At 39.7% G+C, this 17,515-nt stretch overlaps 1 protein-coding gene and 1 pseudogene across 4 annotated transcripts in view; one reads left to right on the top strand and one right to left on the bottom strand.

Annotated features, from left to right (window-relative positions):
- The window catches only part of POLA1 (DNA polymerase alpha 1, catalytic subunit), a 292,398-nt gene that overhangs the window by 19,575 nt on the left and 255,308 nt on the right, over positions 1-17,515 (top strand). For all 3 annotated transcript variants that reach the window (XM_082375477.1, XM_082375478.1, XM_082375479.1), the window contains exons 10-16: positions 1-179; positions 5,917-6,029; positions 6,743-6,859; positions 8,072-8,146; positions 10,757-10,895; positions 11,632-11,786; positions 15,241-15,325. In XM_082375477.1, the coding sequence (XP_082231603.1) occupies positions 1-179; positions 5,917-6,029; positions 6,743-6,859; positions 8,072-8,146; positions 10,757-10,895; positions 11,632-11,786; positions 15,241-15,325 (863 nt within the window). The remainder of the gene's footprint in view (positions 180-5,916; positions 6,030-6,742; positions 6,860-8,071; positions 8,147-10,756; positions 10,896-11,631; positions 11,787-15,240; positions 15,326-17,515) is intronic.
- On the bottom strand, positions 9,870-10,749 carry LOC309619952 (cytochrome c pseudogene; annotated as a pseudogene). Its single transcript has one exon. The product of its transcript is annotated as a cytochrome c pseudogene (transcript).

The following is a 17,515-nucleotide window of genomic DNA, read 5'->3' on the forward strand; positions in this document are numbered from 1 at the left end:
AGCAAGTTTTCTCCCAGATGTCTCTTGTTGGGACATTGATCAGGAAGATGACAGCAGTTTCTCAGCCCTGGAAGTTCAAGTGGATTCCAGTCACCTCCCACTGGTGAAAGGGGCAGATGAGGAACAAGTATTTCAGTTTTATTGGCTGGATGCTTATGAAGATCCGTACAGCCAACCAGGTAATCATACAGTTACATACAGCAACTGGATGTCTTTAATATGGAATAGCGCCTTTCCCTGAAGTGTTTTAGTGATTGTAATTGGAACAGGCTCTGCCCTCATGTACGTACATAGTAAGAGAGCAGCACTCGTTCACTGTAAAGTGCGTGAGCCACCCGGATGGAGAGGAGTTGTGTGAGTAGTCCTTACAGACGCTTATCCCGAAAACCAGTTATATGTGGTTTTGCAGTGTGTGCTTGTATTATAGTTCACCGTCGATGTATCTGAACGTATTGGAATGCACTTTACTTAAAGTGGAATCAGTCTTTAATTTGTTCCTTCAGCAATTTGAACACCTGCCCTGTGTCAGGCACTAAGATGGGGTGAACAAGCTGGGCAAATTCCTTGTCCTAATGGAGCTTACGTTCTAGTAGGGTGGGAGAGATAGGCAGTAAATAAGGTAAGTTAATGAACGGTGTAAAGGCAGTTAGTTGGGGGATGGCCAGGGCAGGCCTGTCTGAGGAAATGGCCGTTGGGCTGAGATTTGAGGCACATTCAGAGCCGAGGAGAGAGTATTTCAGCCTGAGGAACCCGTAAGTGCAGAGGCCTGGGGAGAGAAAGGAGGAGGCCTGCGTGGCTGAAAAGTCGGAGAGAAGGCAAAGGCCGGATAATAAAGGACCTCAAAAGCCGTATTAAGGAGTTGAGGTCTTACTGTAAGAGCAGTGGAGGATTTTCAGTGCGGGGTGCAGGGGTGAGGGGGTCGAGTGGACCCATGGTTGGGTTTACATTTTAACAGGAACCCTCTGGTTTATGCGGAGAAGAGGCTGTGTGTGTGTGTGTTTGTGTGTGTGTGTGTGTGCGCGCGCACGCGCGCCCACCCAGGGCTGGAGTCGGGGAGTGTGGAAGCCCTGGAGATCAGTCCGTCCACGGCAGGTGTGCTAGTTACTTGCACTAGTGGCGGCTGTGGAGAAGGAGAGGAGCGAATGCCTGTAACATGTACTTTGACATGAACTCGTTGGCGGATGGATGGATGGATGTGGGGGGTTAACGGAAAGGAGGGATCCAGGCTAATTCCCAGGTCCTCCTCCGAATGAGCTGATACTGCGAATTCCGACTCACAAAGAGCCAGGAGGCTCTCTAGTTTCCTTCTGTGCTCCTTTGAGCACTTCTTCACTGTGGGGCTGGGCAGGATAGGGCATGTCAGATTCATAAAAAATACAGTATACACCCTTAAACAGTTGCCTTTATTCAGATCCGTTTCTGGATCTAAGGGTAGATACAAACTGAATTTTTCAAAGTGATTTCTTGGAGTCTGAGTATTAACCATCAGAGCGGGGCAGCAGCATTAATATGCTCTGCTTATCAAAGAGTTGAAACTCCTGTGGAGCCGCTTGAGTAGCAAACTGCCATGTGTTCATTGCTGAGGTAAAGATGTAAGCAGTCTTAGAAATGGTATCTCATCTACCTGAGCTAGGGCAAGATGATCTGGTTAGACCCTCTCACCTCTTTGCCTGCTTTGTAACTCGCTGGTGCGAGGTGGGCCGGCAAGTGTGATTTCATGAGGCTTTGCAAATTATACTCAGGGCGGCCCCATGGTACAGCTTCAGGGGACACCATTTTCACGTGTGTGTCGTGTGACCTCCCAGCACAGCAGCATGGCTGGTGCTCACTGGAGTTGGGTGACGTGGTGGGCCTGCCCATCCTGGTGCCACTCCCTGTGCTTTGCTGTGTCTGCTCCAGGCTGGCTTTTATTCCCTGACTTGATTAATGGTCCCATCAAAACCAGAAACCTGGGAGCCAGCCTTGAGTCCCCCCTTTCCTCACTTCCCTCACCAAGTCTTATTAGTTTTCTCCTTCTAAACTAGACAAGCTGTCTTCTCTCTCTCCTCGCAACTCCCACCCTTGAGCCCTTCCTGCTACTGAACCCAGCCTCCTAATTGATCCCTCAGCTGTCATCCTCCACACTGCAGCCTGAGTGATTGCTCAGGACGTCATTTCCTCGTTAGAGAAAATCCGCAGTGGCTGCTGCCTGCGACTTACAGTCCAAGTTCCTCAGCAGGGCTTCTGTTGCCTGCTGTGTAGGACTTTTGTGTCCTAGAAATAGTTTGCTGTATGTACCTACTGCTCTTTATACCATATCCTTTTACTCACTGTATTTGTCTGCCTAGAATGCCCTCACCTGGCTCAGCCCCAGTGTGGTCTCCCAAAATTTCCTAATCCTCCTCCAAACTGGCCTAAGAGCCCTTTCTGTGACCCCCATCGAACCCTTACCCATTGCAGCATTTGTCGTATTATTTTGAAAAGATCTGCTTCTGTGTTGTCTTTTCCCCCAAAGCCTTTAAACTCCTGGAGGGCTGGGACCTTTTATTTTCAGCATCTAGGATGATGCCAGTTACATAGTAGATGTTCAATAAATGTTCATTGAAATAAACTGCACAGCGACAGTCCTGTAGATGCACATGAAAGGTTTCAGAGAATCAGCATTGCATTTGCTGCTATTACCAAGTCTGCCTCTTGAAGCCTTGTAGCAGTGTGGAGTAAGAATGGCTAACACAAAAGTGGATGGTCTTCCTCCCATAAATCCACATATAAAGCATCAGATTGCTGGTGTCAGTTGCCAAAAATTAGAACCTTAGGAAACAACAACCCTCTCTTTCCTGTGTGAAAATGAGTTTATTACTTCTATCTATTGCTTACTGGTTGATACTCTTAGTAAAAAACAGCATCATTTTGCAGGGCAGGGGTCTAGAGCTGCGCTGTCTACTATGGTAGCCGCTGGCCACATGCAACTCTTTAAGTTTAAATTAATTAAAATGAAATAAAATTTAAAGTTCAGCTTCTCAGCCACTAGTCACATTTCAAGTGCTCAGTACCCACATGTGGATAGCTACCCTATCCATGGATAGCACAGATAGGGAAGAATTCTGTCATCACAGAAATTTCTGTTAGCTAGTGTTGATCTATAGTAATGGATGTTGTAGGTTAAGATTGAAGCATGTTGAAGCACAGCTATATTTGCAAAGCAACCGATTTATGGTATATATTGTTGTTGAATTCTGGTACTGACCATAGTCATGGATGGGCCTTTTCAACCACTATTGGGAAATATTTTGCAGTTGAAAGAGGTACCAGTCTGTTACTGGCCTGTCTTCTAATTGCTAAGGTAAAAGGGAGTTTCTAGTGCTGGAAAAGGCCTCAGAGACCATCATCTCTAGTTACTCACTTAAAGCAGAGGAAGCTGAGGCTCCAAAAGATAAAGTGGTCAGCTCCTCAGAGGCAGAGTTCAGGGCTTCTCACTCGCAATCCACTCTGCTGTTCTGTGGTACTTCTGAAGTTGTGTCCTCTGTGATTGATGCCAACGGGTTAAATAAGATGGCTTAAAAAAAAAAAAAAGTCCTGTAATCTCAGAGGGTTGAACAGTTTCATCATGATAGCAGGTAATGATCACTGAGCCTTGGTGAAATCAATGTTGCTAATAAAAACGAAGTACTCCTAAAGACCCTGTTATTGTTTCTCACTTTCTTACAGATTCTAAGTAAGTCAGTTGTTGCTGAATGCTCCATAATTATGAAAAGAATCTTACTCTTTGCATATGGGAAGATATCCTGTCTTCATTATGACTTTTTCAAGGTTGAATAATCCTGACTGCACCTGGTTTCAGCTAGTAACTTTAAGGGGAATGTAATCTTTGTTTACCGTGATCTTTTTGTGGCAAATGAGGCATAAACAGTGTCAAATGTGTTACATGAAACGTGATATTAGTTTGACTGTAAAATGAGCTATTTGAATCTTTGAATCCAATATTAGGGTCTTTATTTTTCTTTGCATGGAATTTTGGTTTTTCGTCTCTAACTGTTGTGAGGATGACTTTTAATTTTCTGAGCTACTGTGACTTTTTTCTTTTTTAATCATCCCCACAGTCCTCCCTTCCCTCTCCCCTATCTCCCCCCCCACCCCCGCCTCTTTTACCCCAGCTGAAAATTACACAACTCTTGTAAGAATTTTAATCATCTGCAGAAATGAAAATTCTTAGATGGTCTTATTTCTACTAGAACGAGTGACAAAAGGAAGCACTGATGAGCTATCTTGTGAAACTGGAGTAATTTGCCTTGTGAACAGTAGCCTTTGCATGTGCCAGAATTTTCTTAGTGCCTCAGGCAAGTGGCCCTATAGAGCGGCTATGTTCATTACTGCTGTCTAATTATTCATGGAGCCTGGGATTTTGCGCAGTGACCGTCTCTTAGGTTGACTATCAAATCTCTGGAGTCCTTTTTTTTTGGCCACGTGGGATTTTAGTTCCTGGATCAGGGATTGAACCCAGGCCCTCAGCAGTGAGAGCATGAAGTCCTAACCACTGGACTGCCAGGGAATTCCCTCGAGTCCTTTCTTTTTTTTTAATTAATTAATTAATTTATTTATTTATTTATTTTTGGCTGAGTTGGGTCTTTGTTGCTGCGCGCAGGCTTTCTCTAGTTGCAGTGAATGGGGGCTACTCTTCGTTGTGGTGCGTGGGCTTCTCATTGTGGTGGCTTCTCTTGTTGCAGAGCACAGGCTCTAGGCGCACAGGCTTTAGTAGTTGTGACATACGGACTTCAGTAGCTGTGGCTCGCGGGCTCTAGAGCGCAGCCTCGGTAATTGTGGCGCACAGGCTTACTCGCTTCGCGGCATGTGGGATCTTCCCAGACCAGGGCTCGAACCCATGTCGCCTGCATTGGCAGGCGGATTCTCTTTTTTTTTTTTTTTGGCAGGCGGATTCTTAACCACTGCGCCACCAGGGAAGCCCTGGAGTCCTTTCTTGATGGCCATGTTTCATGAGCAATGGCTTGATGTCCAGAAAGGCTTGGTTTACTTTGTGGTCTACGTTACTTAGGGATCTCAAAAGGATTTGGTTACTAGACCCCATTTGTTAAACTGAAATAGAAGAGGGAGGAACATTACAAACGCTACCCAGCCAGATGTCTTCAGTAGTCTGTGAGGTGGAAAGGGTGAAATAGAAGATAATAGTTTAGCCCTATTAGGAGATATTTACTATTATATGGAATAAGATATGAGATGAATTTTGTTTTTCCAAAACACAATTTTACATACAGGAGAATACTGATATACCATACATAGTTATCCTTACACATGAATGTTAATTTTTGTTGGTAAGTACAAGTTAAAAAGGAATTTAGTATTATATTTTCAGAGTTCTCACAAGAGGTTTAAATACGAGATTTGTTGGAGAATAAGTTGCTTTTTTTATTTCTCTTAATCTGGGTAATCCTGGTTCTAGGGAAAATGTCTTTTTTTTCCTCCTACACTGATCTAGGATGTCTCCCTAGTTTTTGAGGTCTGTCTACATTGAGCCGGGATGTCTCTCTAATTCCCCAGCGGTTTCTACACTGACCTAGTGTGTCTCAGTAGTTATCCGGGTGTTTCTCCTCAGGCCTGGGATGTCTCCCTGATAACTGAGGTTTGTCTCCATTTACCTGGGATGTCTCCCTAATTCTAGGGGAAAATGCTTCCACCAAGTTAGAGAATCATTCTGTTCCCTGTCCTCCCAGTGGTCACAGGTTTTACTGATGTGATATTGTCATGGCATAGGTACTGAGTAAAGGAACTAGTTTTTGGGATTGGGCAGCAGATACATTTGCTGTAAGAAATGACTTACCAAAGCATAAATGTGTGGACACATTCAGTGAGCTTTTACATCGTCCCTTTAATGTGATATAATTGAAATGTTTATTTTCTCATGGTTTTTCCTTATTCTTGTAGGTGTGGTATTTCTGTTTGGCAAAGTTTGGATCGAATTCGCCCAAACCCATGTGAGCTGTTGTGTCATGGTGAAAAACATTGAGCGAACGCTCTACTTCCTTCCTCGTGAAACGGTAAACCTTAGTAGACAGCTTCTAATTCCAAGTGTATTCTGTCTTCTGCCACCAACCCTGTCCTTCGACAGGGCTGTGGATTATCTACAACCTTTCTTATCGCCTGCCTCGTGACCACTGATTGTCAGCAGCTCCATTAGACATTGGGAGAAGTGGAGTGAAACACTATCTGTTTTTCAACTTGTTAGAAAGAACGTAAAAGTGCCTGAGTTTCAGTACATAATGCTGTCTTTCCCTCCCACTCCCCATTTCCATAATTATTGGGGTTGGGAGTTTATGACTCTAAAATATGACATGGTGCTTGGCCCAGTTTTCATGGTTTTGTTATTTCCTCCACAGCCATTTAACAAGGTCAATTCCATTTGCTCCTTCTTTTTATTGGGACTTAACATCCACACTCCCCTCTCAACCCCAGCCGCTCCCCATCTCAGTTGAACTGTGAAGCGTCTTGGTCAAGATTTACAACACTATTCTCCCATTTTGTAGGATTGATCATCTTTATCTCTGGCTTGCTTTTATGATGCCATTGGGAGGACTTGGGTGTTGGATTTAGTACATTTTTGGGTCCATTTGTATCTTTGAACTCACCTTATTCTATTAAATGTTTAAATGCGTGAAGATGAAAGTTGATTTAGCCTTGGGTTTCTGGTGGTTGAAAAGATCTTATGTACAGATATTTTTTCTCCTCCCCTCCCCTCTCCATGGGAAAGCAGAAAATTGATCAAAATACAGGGAAAGAAAGTGGAACTCCAGTTACAATGAAGGATGTTTATGATGAATTTGACGAGAAAATAGCAGCAAAATATAAGATTATGAAATTCAAGTCCAAGGTTTGTATTTGATGATAATTTTTTCAGGTCTTTATATTGGTTGTTTGTTAATTTCCTGATTTAGCAAATAGTTATTGCATATCTTCTTTTTGCAAAATACCTTCTGTGTGGCTATAATTCATTGAATGGAAATTTCATAGATAGCAATGTAAAACCAATATGTTAGATTTATAAAAATAGTTATTCTTTCTCTTTAAACTGTGTATAATGTTCATTAATTTGAATAAAAAGATAACATTAGCAAAGTAATTGCTTCCAGTACTTGAAGCATAGCTTGTGTTCTTACTCTGAGATGGAGAAGAAACTGTTCTGATCTTGTTTACATTGGTTATTGACAAGTTGTCTTGGTCAGAAAGTTAAATCTTTAAAAGTCATGGTCTGTGATGCAGTTTCTGATAGAACAAAGTTCTTCTATTTATGTGATACATATTGATCAGTTGTCTTCATTTTAGTGAGATATTGATGCCTTTGGCCATAGTTGTGGGGCTGTAAGTCCCTCAGCACACTGGCTATATTAACAGTGATTGCAATAAAGGGAGGATTGAGTTGCTGAAGATGAGGCTAACCGTCTGAACTATTTGAGCTTTTTGACTTGTGGCTGATGGATCAGGTCTCTAAAATTCTAGAAGCAATGTGGTGCAATGGTGAAGAGCATAGGTGCTCAGGCTAGACTGCTTGTGCTTTAAGTCCTAGCCCTACCACTTCCTGTTCTGTGACCTTGAACAAGTGCTGAGTGACTTCTCTGGGCCTGTTTCTTCACCTGAGAAATGGGGCCTTATTTCAAGAGCTGTTGGAAGGGTTAAGTCAATTAATTGGGATTAGTGATTACAACAATCCTTGGTACATAGCAAGCACTCAGTACATGTGAGCTATGATTATAATGTTTATTATTAATTTTTCTAGCAAGATGGAGTTGCTTAGTATCAAAGAGTAGCAAATAATTTAGTGCATTGACATTGTAAACATTTTTAATGTTTTATCACCTCTCTTGAATGCAAATACTTCTAAGTTCTCTAGTGTCCAAAAGAAGTCTTTTTAACATTTTGCCACTGGCTATTTTAGTCCCCGTTGAGAGGGGGAAAAGGTGCTTTATTTACCTTTCTGTTCCATAATGATTAAATACAGAGACATGCGTTGTATATGTAATGCTTGTCAATTTAATTTGTGAAAAGTCTTTTTATCTTAATGATTTTTAAATACCAACTTATCCAGGCAGTGGAAAAGAGCTATGCTTTTGAGATACCTGATGTTCCAGAGAAATCTGAGTACTTGGAAGTTAGATACTCGGTAAGTCAAACAAAGAAAATGAATGGATTTTGCTTGAAAATGGCATTTTCCTATTTTTGAAATTTCAACTGGCTTTCAATTAGGAGTATTGGCAGGGCTCTTCAAGCTTACAGTTCATTGAAGTGAACTTATAGTCATGAATAATTAAAATGAATAAAATGAATTTAAATATGTAGACTATAGGTTATACTGCCTTTCTCTGCTTTCAAGTATGCATCTTTATATAAATAAGTTGAAATTGCACAACTGTTTGTCAAGTGGAATGAATGCCACAAGATGGAGTTGAACATCATTAGTCTGTTGAAGTGTCCCTCTGAGCAGTGGAAAGGTGAGACAAGAGCGTCAGTAGCGTCACTGTAGTGCTACTCTTGCTCCCGTGACAGACAAGGTCACTGCTGCGGGATGTTAATTAACTGGACCTTTACCTCTCTTTACCTCTCCGTTCTAGTGTTTTGATCTCATGATGTTGGAAAAGGGAAACTTAAGAAATATCTCTGACAGTGGTGATGAAAAGTACCACGGAAGCATTTTTTTTTTTGTAATTGTCAAAACTTTTATTTAGAAATGAATTTGAAATAACATTTCTTGCATGCCATGTGTAAATTATTAATAAAGTTGTGATGAAATACATTGCTTATGACTTGATAATTTTAGCTGTGGATTTCTAATCTGAGGAATGTATGTAGCATTCAACTGATGCACTAGTAATTATTCCTGGTCTTAAATTGCTCTATAAGCAGCAACTGTTTCAAGCATCAACAGGAAGATGATAACCAGTATCATTATTTTTTGCTCAGATAATGTAAGAAAATTACTGAATTTATTATCGGTTTGTTTAGGCTGTATTCATCAGAGCACACATGGCAATATATATAGAACTTGAGAACACGAATATTTCTTACGAAAAGAAAAATAAAACACTGTCTCCCATAAAAAATTTTCTCCATGGAAGCATTTTGAATGAGTCCTACTCCCTTGCTTTTATTTATTTATTTTTTTGATCTGTGACTTTGTTTTTAATTCTCAAGCCTTATGTTCGGATAATTTACAAATTTGTGCTAATGATAAAGCTCCTCTACCTTAACCCTTCTGAGTTGGGAAAAGCACCATTACCCATCACACATCTACAGTAGTTCTACAGTTGTGTTTCTGAATACCTGTTTAAAAGACAATCCTGAATTATAACTTAGTCTGACTTTGTAGAGAATTCACAAGCAAGTTTCCTAACATATCTTGTCACAGTGAGTTTTAAAAGCATCTGATCTTAAAGATCATCTATAAAATGTGAGAAGTACTAAATATTCTTTATTTGATGCTATACATAAACCACACTAAAATTCCTTTCGTTAAGTAAAACGCAATATTTTAGATGGAGAATTTTAATTAAATTGGCATAGTTAAGACCAAAAAGATAAAGTGGACGTTGTCAGTATATCTTCAGCCCTTGCCTTAACAGGCAAACGAACACAACTTGAAACACAGGTGAATCTTGCTGGTCTATGAGACAGTTAAGGGAGCTTCTCAATATTTAAATATATTAATATAACCAGTTACAGAAATCTAAATATAAAACCAGTCTCCTATAGGGTTTGAGAAGGCATTCACCGTATCGCTGACAAGTTTAACATTCCTTATTCAAGTTTAATCATCTCTTTAGAAGGGGAAAACAGTGATAGTACTTTTTGAACCAGAATTACTATCAAAATTCAAAAAGCTGACCATATTCATTTAGCCACAAGCCAATCTTATTTAAATCAGGACAGAAATATTACCTCAGCCATTCATGATCTGAGTTCTAGTGTATGAGATCAATTTAAATATGGTACACATAAAAAGTCATGAGACATTTGTTTCATAATAAATAAGGCAGTGGCCAACGATTACGCATTAGTAGCTTTTTTGAGATAAGCTATCAAGTCTGCCCTTTCTCCCTTCTTCTTAATGCCAGCGAAGAACATTTTTGTTCCAGGGATGTACTTCTTGGGATTCTCCAAATACTCCCATCAGCGTCTCCTCTCCCCAGGTGATGCCTTTGTTCTTGTTGGCATCTGTGTAAGAGAATCTGAAAGTCTGAGCTGTCTTTCACCCAAACAGGCCATGGAGATTTGGCCCAGTCTTGTGCTTGCCTCCCTTTTCCAGAGTATGGCACTGGGCACACTTCTGAACAAAAATCTTCTTGCCCTTCTCAACATCACCCATTTTTAAATCGTTCTTTCTCCGTGCACGACTAAGAGGTTCCCGCTCGCAAGCCGAACGTCCCGCTCTCTCGCTTTCATTCTTCTAAAGGAGTTGTACTTATTTGGCTATTCTTTATCAGTAAGGCATGTACAGCTCTGGACAGAAATCCTCTTTTGCGGGAGCTTCTTGGCCCATTTTTCTTCTAATGGGTGTCATCAAGATGCATTATTTTGTCATTGTGAGTTGTTTTTGTTTCCTACTGTGAATTGTTATGGATTTCATTTGTGGCAAATTACATTTCATATATATCAAAGGGGTTTCTTCTGGTGGTTCATAGAGAGACTTTTGTTTATTTCAAATACAGACTTTGGAAAATGTGAAGTAATAGTTTTAACCAAAAAAAGATTTTTTTTTCTTCTTTGCCTTTTTCAGGCTGAAATGCCCCAGCTTCCTCAGGATTTGAAAGGAGAAACTTTTTCTCATGTATTTGGGACCAACACATCCAGCTTGGAACTGTTCTTGATGAACAGAAAGATCAAAGGACCTTGTTGGCTCGAAGTAAAAAATCCACGTAAGGGAAAATTTACTTTCAGAATGCTAAGTAAATTGCTGTTAGATGCGGTTTCTAGAAGTTAAAGAATTGGACTCAATTTCAGTGCGACCACTTCCTTTTTAATGTTTGTTTCTTTAAGGTTTTCCTTGAGTGAGTATAGGAAGTATGTTTGAAATCACTCTTTCACCGTGGTGCTTAGCACTTTAGTGGGAGGGAGGCTTTAGTTAGCCTACTCGGGCATTTGGGTGCATCCTTCATTGTGTTGCTGTCAGCGTGGACTTCCGACCTGGCTGATGTGGCTCAGCTGTTCTACATAGTGAACTGCTGACTTCTGAAGGAGCAAAACATCACTGCCCGGTGTGGATAATGCATGTATGGTCTCTTACCTGATGTTTTCCAATACTTGCATTTGTGATACTCTCTTTTGTCTTCATGAATCTCTTAAAACTGTTTTTCTTTGATTCCTCTAAGGCAGTGCTGTGGCTTTTGCAAACCTATTTTGGGTCTTGGATTTTTTGGAAAGTCAGATGAAAGCTGTGGACTTTTTTCCCAGGAAAGTGAACATATGTTTACACACACGAAGATTTGCATACAATCCAATAACGTGGTTTATTTTTAGTTAGATGTTATAATAAGACATTCTTAGTAGAAGGTAGGATTGAAGACCATCTCGGTTAATCACAGATATCTTAATTATAGTAACTTTTCTTTTTCAGCAAATACCTATTGATCTTTTGTTTCTTTTCTTTTTCAGAGCTCTTGAATCAGCCAATCAGTTGGTGTAAAGTTGAGGCAGTGGCCTTGAAACCGCACCTGGTGAATGTAATTAAGGATGTTGGTCCTCCTCCACTTGTGGTCATGTCTTTGAGCATGAAGACAATGCAGAATGCAAAGACACATGAAAATGAGGTAAAGAAATAGGACAGATTCTGTACCTATGCCAGAGGTGCGATACTTCTTGCACTTGTACAGCTTTTCTGTAAGGGAAGGTTGTTCGTTTTGGAAGGGAAAGAATACTAATTCACTACCAAACTCCATTTTGAAGAATGAATTGAATTTGTCTGGTGTTGGAGGTTTTTTTTTTTAAAAGACTTAAATTGCTGGACTTTTTGTTTTTAAAATTTTTTTATTTTGGAGAACTTCAAATGGACATAGAATAATATAATGAACTCCTATATACCCATCACTCATATTCACCATTTAGCAAGATTTTGTCACACTTGTTTATCGCCCCCCTTCTTTTTTTTTCCTCCTGAAGTATTTTAAAGCTAATCTCAGACATTGTATCATTTTACCCCTGTATACTTTGGTATGCATCTCTCAAAACATGCACACTTTCTTATAGAATACCATTATCACCCCTATTAACATTAACAGTGATTCCTTGATACCAGCTAAAATACCTAGTCCATAGTCACATGACTCTATTTCTCAGAAATGTCTTTTAACAGTTGATTTATTTGAGTCAGGATTTATACAAGATCCACAGACGGTGTTTAATTTTTGTTTCTTGAATCCCTTTTAAATGTGAGCAGCTCCCTCCCACCCCCTCCAGCTTTTTCAGTGACATTGACTTATTGAGGAATCACTGTTGGTGGTCTCGAAGAATGACCCATTTTCTGTATTTGTTTGCTTCCTTGTATCATTGGATTTCTTCCTGTATACCAGGGGTTGGCAAACTGTGGCCTGTGGGCAAATCTAGCCCATCACCTGTTTCTGTAAATAAAGTTCACTGGAAGACAGCATGTCTGTTTGTTCACATATTATCTACAGCTGCTTTTGTACCACGGCAGCAAAGTTAGTAGTCATGACAGAGACCCTGTGACCTGAAAGGCTAAAATATTTACTTTTTGGCCCTTTACAGAAAAAAGTATCCACCCCTGCTCAGTAGCACTGCCGAATTGATTACGTTCAGGTTTAACTTTTTTTTGCCAAAATACTGTGTAGGTGGTACAGTGTATTTCATATTGGGTCGTATCAGTAGGCACGTAATGTCTGGTTAAACCACTATTAGTGGGGCTATGATTGATTAGTAGGTTCAAGTTTTTTAACCTTGGCACTACTGATGTTTGGGCCGAATGAACTTGTTGTGGGAGCTGTCCTGTGCATTGTGGGATGTTTAACAGTATCCCTGGCCTCCACCCAATGCCAAATATCGCCCCTATCGCCTAGTCCTGACAACCAGAAATGCCTGCAGACATCTCCAAATGCCCCCTGGGGACTGCGGGCAAAATTGTTCCCGGTTGAGAACCACTGATCTAATTTTTGCCTAAATTAGATATTTCATTAGGAGTTGTAAAATGGTCTTCTAATTCCGTCGTCCTTTCCATGTTTAAAGTTAAGCATGTGAAATATTAGAATGATTATTAGTTAAATTTTTCTATAAAATTAACTCTTCCTCATTAACCAGTACTATTTGGTTATGCTGCAGTACTTCATATAGGAAAGAAGAGATAAATGTGTACTTCTTTCTCTTTTGCTGCCAGTTTTCTGAGTAGGAAGTTGGGGACCTACATTATGTGCACTGTTGACATAGATTTGTTTATTTTTCTTGTTACTTATCTTTGCTTCCTCTTTTATGGACTATCATTATAAACTCATGGGCTTTATATATACTTAGTATATTTCAATCTATTGCAATCATTAATTATTCTTGTTATTTTTGCTGCTTAAATTGTCTCTCTTTGGTCAATGGGAGCTTCTTTGTGTTTGCTTCTAAATCCTTTGACATTGATGGGGATCTTTTTTAACAGCCTTTTGGCAATTTTTTTTTTTGTATGTGATTTGATCTTTTAATAATAGTTGATATAGTAGATATTTAATAGTTAAGTGTTCGGGGAAATTTTAATTAGTTAAAAAAAATCCTTCCAGCACCCAGAGTGAGGTTTCTAAATACCATTTCCCCAGGAAGGAAATAGGGTTTTGTGAAGAAATAGCTGATTTGGGGCAGGAAATGTCCAGGATAAGCCTGGAACTTCTTGTTATACTAGAAAGCAAGGACGATATTAAAATCTACTGAAGATATGTCAGAAGGACTCAAGAGTAAACTTGAAGAGTTTCCTACACCAAAGATGGGACAATTTGAGCATGTATAACTGCAACAGATTGAAACATACGACTTCATAATGATGCTGTAAACACAGCACCGCATTGCTCACCTGTGAAGAAAGCTAGGGAACTAACTCATTATTTTGCAAACTGGTAAATAAAGAGATTGAATCAAGCATTTATCTTGACTTTTTTGAACATATATTGTGTCTCAGGTAACCAAATAATCGATGAGGGGAGGTTTGTCTTCATAGAAGGTTTCCAGCTAATAAATAAATAAAATAAAGGAAAAATTGAATGTGACCACTTTGCAACCTCTAATGAGATAATGGATCTAGGCAGTGATTTTCAGAGGCTGCTAGTATCACTGGAGTAGAGATAACCAGACCTGATGTGATAACCAGTGATCAGTAGCACCTCCAAAGAATTCTTGCCAAAAAATCTGATTTTTATCAAGCCTTCAGATCTACGTATGAATATACAGGCAGTACAGAAACAGAGGAACATGTTAAATGACATTATTGGGATACAAGCAGCAGAGTCTATACTGGGGGGGCACTCTACGGGGCAAAACCACCCAGTTTCTTCAACAAATAAATTGCAAGAAATAATAGATGGGGAAGAGTTGTACTTAGTTTAACATATGAACCAGTTGCAAAGTACGGACTTACTTGGTAAATAAAATTGAGATAGTTGGGAAAACATGAGAATTTGAATCCTGCCTGGATGTTTAATGATTTTAAGGAAACACTGTTAATTGAATTAGCTGAGATGATTGTACTGCATTTTAAAAACTTTTCATCTTTTAAAGTAATGGCTCTCAATTTGGTGAGATTTTAACCCTCAAGGGGTTTTTGGCCATGTCTGGAGACATTTTTGGTGTCACAGCTTGGAGACTGGGGAGTGGGGAGCGGTGCTGTTGGCAGCCAGGGATGCTGCTAAACGTCCCACAATGCACAGGGCAGCACCACAACAAAGAATTATTCGGCCTAAAATGTCCATAGCGCCAAGGTTGAGAAACCTTGGTTAGGGATACCTGCTGACATATTTCTGGATAAAGTGATAGGTATGCGTTTTGCTTCAAAATAATGTGGGGTAGGGCTGTTGATGAGTTGATGATTGAAGCTGGGTGATCGGTGTATGAGAGCTGATTTTATTATTCTATTTTTTATTTGTTTAAATACTTCCGTAATAAAAAGTTAACGTATTCTTACGGATTAAAATCTGTATCTTTTTCTGTTCTCGCTGGTTGTGGTGAGAATGCAGACTGCATAGTAGGTATCTGATAAGTGATTTTCTTCTCCTTTCTTGGCAGATTATTGCTGTGGCAGCGTTGGTGCATCACAGCTTTGCACTAGATAAAGCACCCCCACGGCCTCCCTTTCACTCACACTTCTGTGGTATGTATTTTTTTAGCTGGTTTATTAATGGCTTAATTTTTATTTTTCTTGTTTTTTCTCCAGCTGTTGGATCAGTAACTTAAAAAAAATGTTTTTAAGATACTTAGTGCATGTTGTTAAAGAAGGTTTTTTTAATTGAAGTATAGTTGATTTATAATACTGTGTTAGTTTCAGGTGTACAGCAAAGTATTCGGTTATATATAATATATATCTATTTTCAGATTCTTTTCCACTATAGGTTATTACAGTATATTGACTCTAGTTCCCTGTGCTCTACAGTAGGTCCTTGTTGCTAATCTGTTTCATGTATAGTAGTTTGTATCTGTTAATCCCATCCTCCTAATTTATCATACCCCCCCACCACCGCCCATCCCCTTTAGTAACCATAAATTTGTTTTCTATATCTGTGAGTCTGTTTTGTATATAGACTCATTTGTGTTATTTTGTAGATTCCACGTATAAGTGGTAGCATATAATATTTGTCTTTCTCTGACTTATTTCACGTTGTATGATATTCTCTAGGTCCATTCATGTTGCTGCAAATGGCAATATTTCATTCCTTTTTATGGCTGAGTAACATTCCATTTGTGTGTGTGTGTGTGTGTATACACACACACACCACATCTTCTTAAACCAGTTGTCTATCAGTGGGCCCTTGGGTTGTTTCTATGTCTTGGCTATCGTAAACGGTGCTGCTATGAACATTGGGATATGTGTATCTTTTCGAATTAGAGTTTTTGTCTTTTCTGGGTATATGCCCAGGAGTGGGATTGCTGGGTCATATGGTAGTTCTATTTTTAGGTTTTTAAGGAACCTCCATACTTTTCTCCATAGTGGCTGTACCAATTTACGTTCCCACCAACAGTGTAGGAGAGTTCCCTTTTCTCCACACCGTCTCCAGCATTTATTGTTTGTAGATTTTTTGACGACGGCCATTCTGACCGGTGTGAGGTGATAGCTCATTGTAGTTTTGATTTGCATTTCTCTAATGATTAGTGATGTTGAGCATCCTTTCATGTGTTTGTTGGCCATCTGTCTATCTTCTTTGGAGAAATGTCTATTTAGGTCTTCTGCCCATTTTTGGATTGGGTTGTTTGTTTTTTTGATATTGACCTGCATGAGCTGCTTGTAAATTTTGGAGATTAAACCTTTGCCAGTTGCTTCATTTGCAAATATTTTCTCCCATTCTGAGGGTTGTCTTTTCATCTTGTTTATGCTTTCCTTTGCTGTGCAAAAGCTTTTAGGTTTGAGTAGGTCCCATTTGTTTGTTTTTGTTTTTATTTGCTAAAGAAGTTTTTTTTTTTTGTCAGTTGTAGACCCTAAGTTTTATTGGACTGGTTGCTCCTATTCAGCTGTTTAATTTTTTTCTAGGAGCAGAAGTCGGGAGGCAGTTTGATATCTTTTTCTCTGTTCCAGTGGTTACTCTATTGTGGTAGAGTAGTTTTTTTCTGGGTCAAAATTATGCTGTAACTATTTTCTTTTCGTGATATCACCCTAAAAGCCTGTTATAGAAGCCTGGCCAAAGTGTCCTGTGTGATGAGGCAAGATGCCAAGGAATAAATAAATGTTTACCTATTTGGGAGGAGTTATGGTAATGTCATGTTGGCGTTGGGTTGTGCTATGCATACAATTCCGTGGGTGAGACTCTTCCACAGAATTCTGCGTGCCATGAGGCAGCCTCCACCGCGGATTCTGACGTGTTGCATGTTGAGAACTTGGCCAGTTAAATAATCATTTTTTTGTAAAAAATAAAATAAGGGCACAACACTATTGATGTGTTATGCTTCCCGGGTTCTTTTCCAGCCCAGAACCAGAGATTAACTGGAGCAGCATCTCCTGTCAGGTTTCTTGGATACTAGGAGAGTGGGACAAGGGAAGCAAGCAGAGAAGGGAGGGTGGGTGGTGTGTTATTTTTGTGAAGTTTTACCCTTTAAGTTGGGTTGAATACACAGAACAAAGTGATGTTGAGAATAGTTTGGAAAATATGTGGAAGAGAGAGTCATTAGCTCATTTCAACATTTACCTCCTCTGAGTATGTCACTGTATGAACAGCTGCTGTGAATGACAAGGAGTTGAGAGTGTAGTGGGGGAAGCTTTGGTCATCTTTACTATCCTAACTTTGAGAAGTTTGGACTGAGTTCCTCCATTGTATGCTGGTTGAGGTTTTGGTGGTGGTGGTGATTTCCTTTG

Source organism: Balaenoptera borealis (assembly GCF_965194805.1).
Source record: "Balaenoptera borealis genome assembly, chromosome: X".
NCBI classification, from domain to species: domain Eukaryota; kingdom Metazoa; phylum Chordata; class Mammalia; order Artiodactyla; family Balaenopteridae; genus Balaenoptera; species Balaenoptera borealis.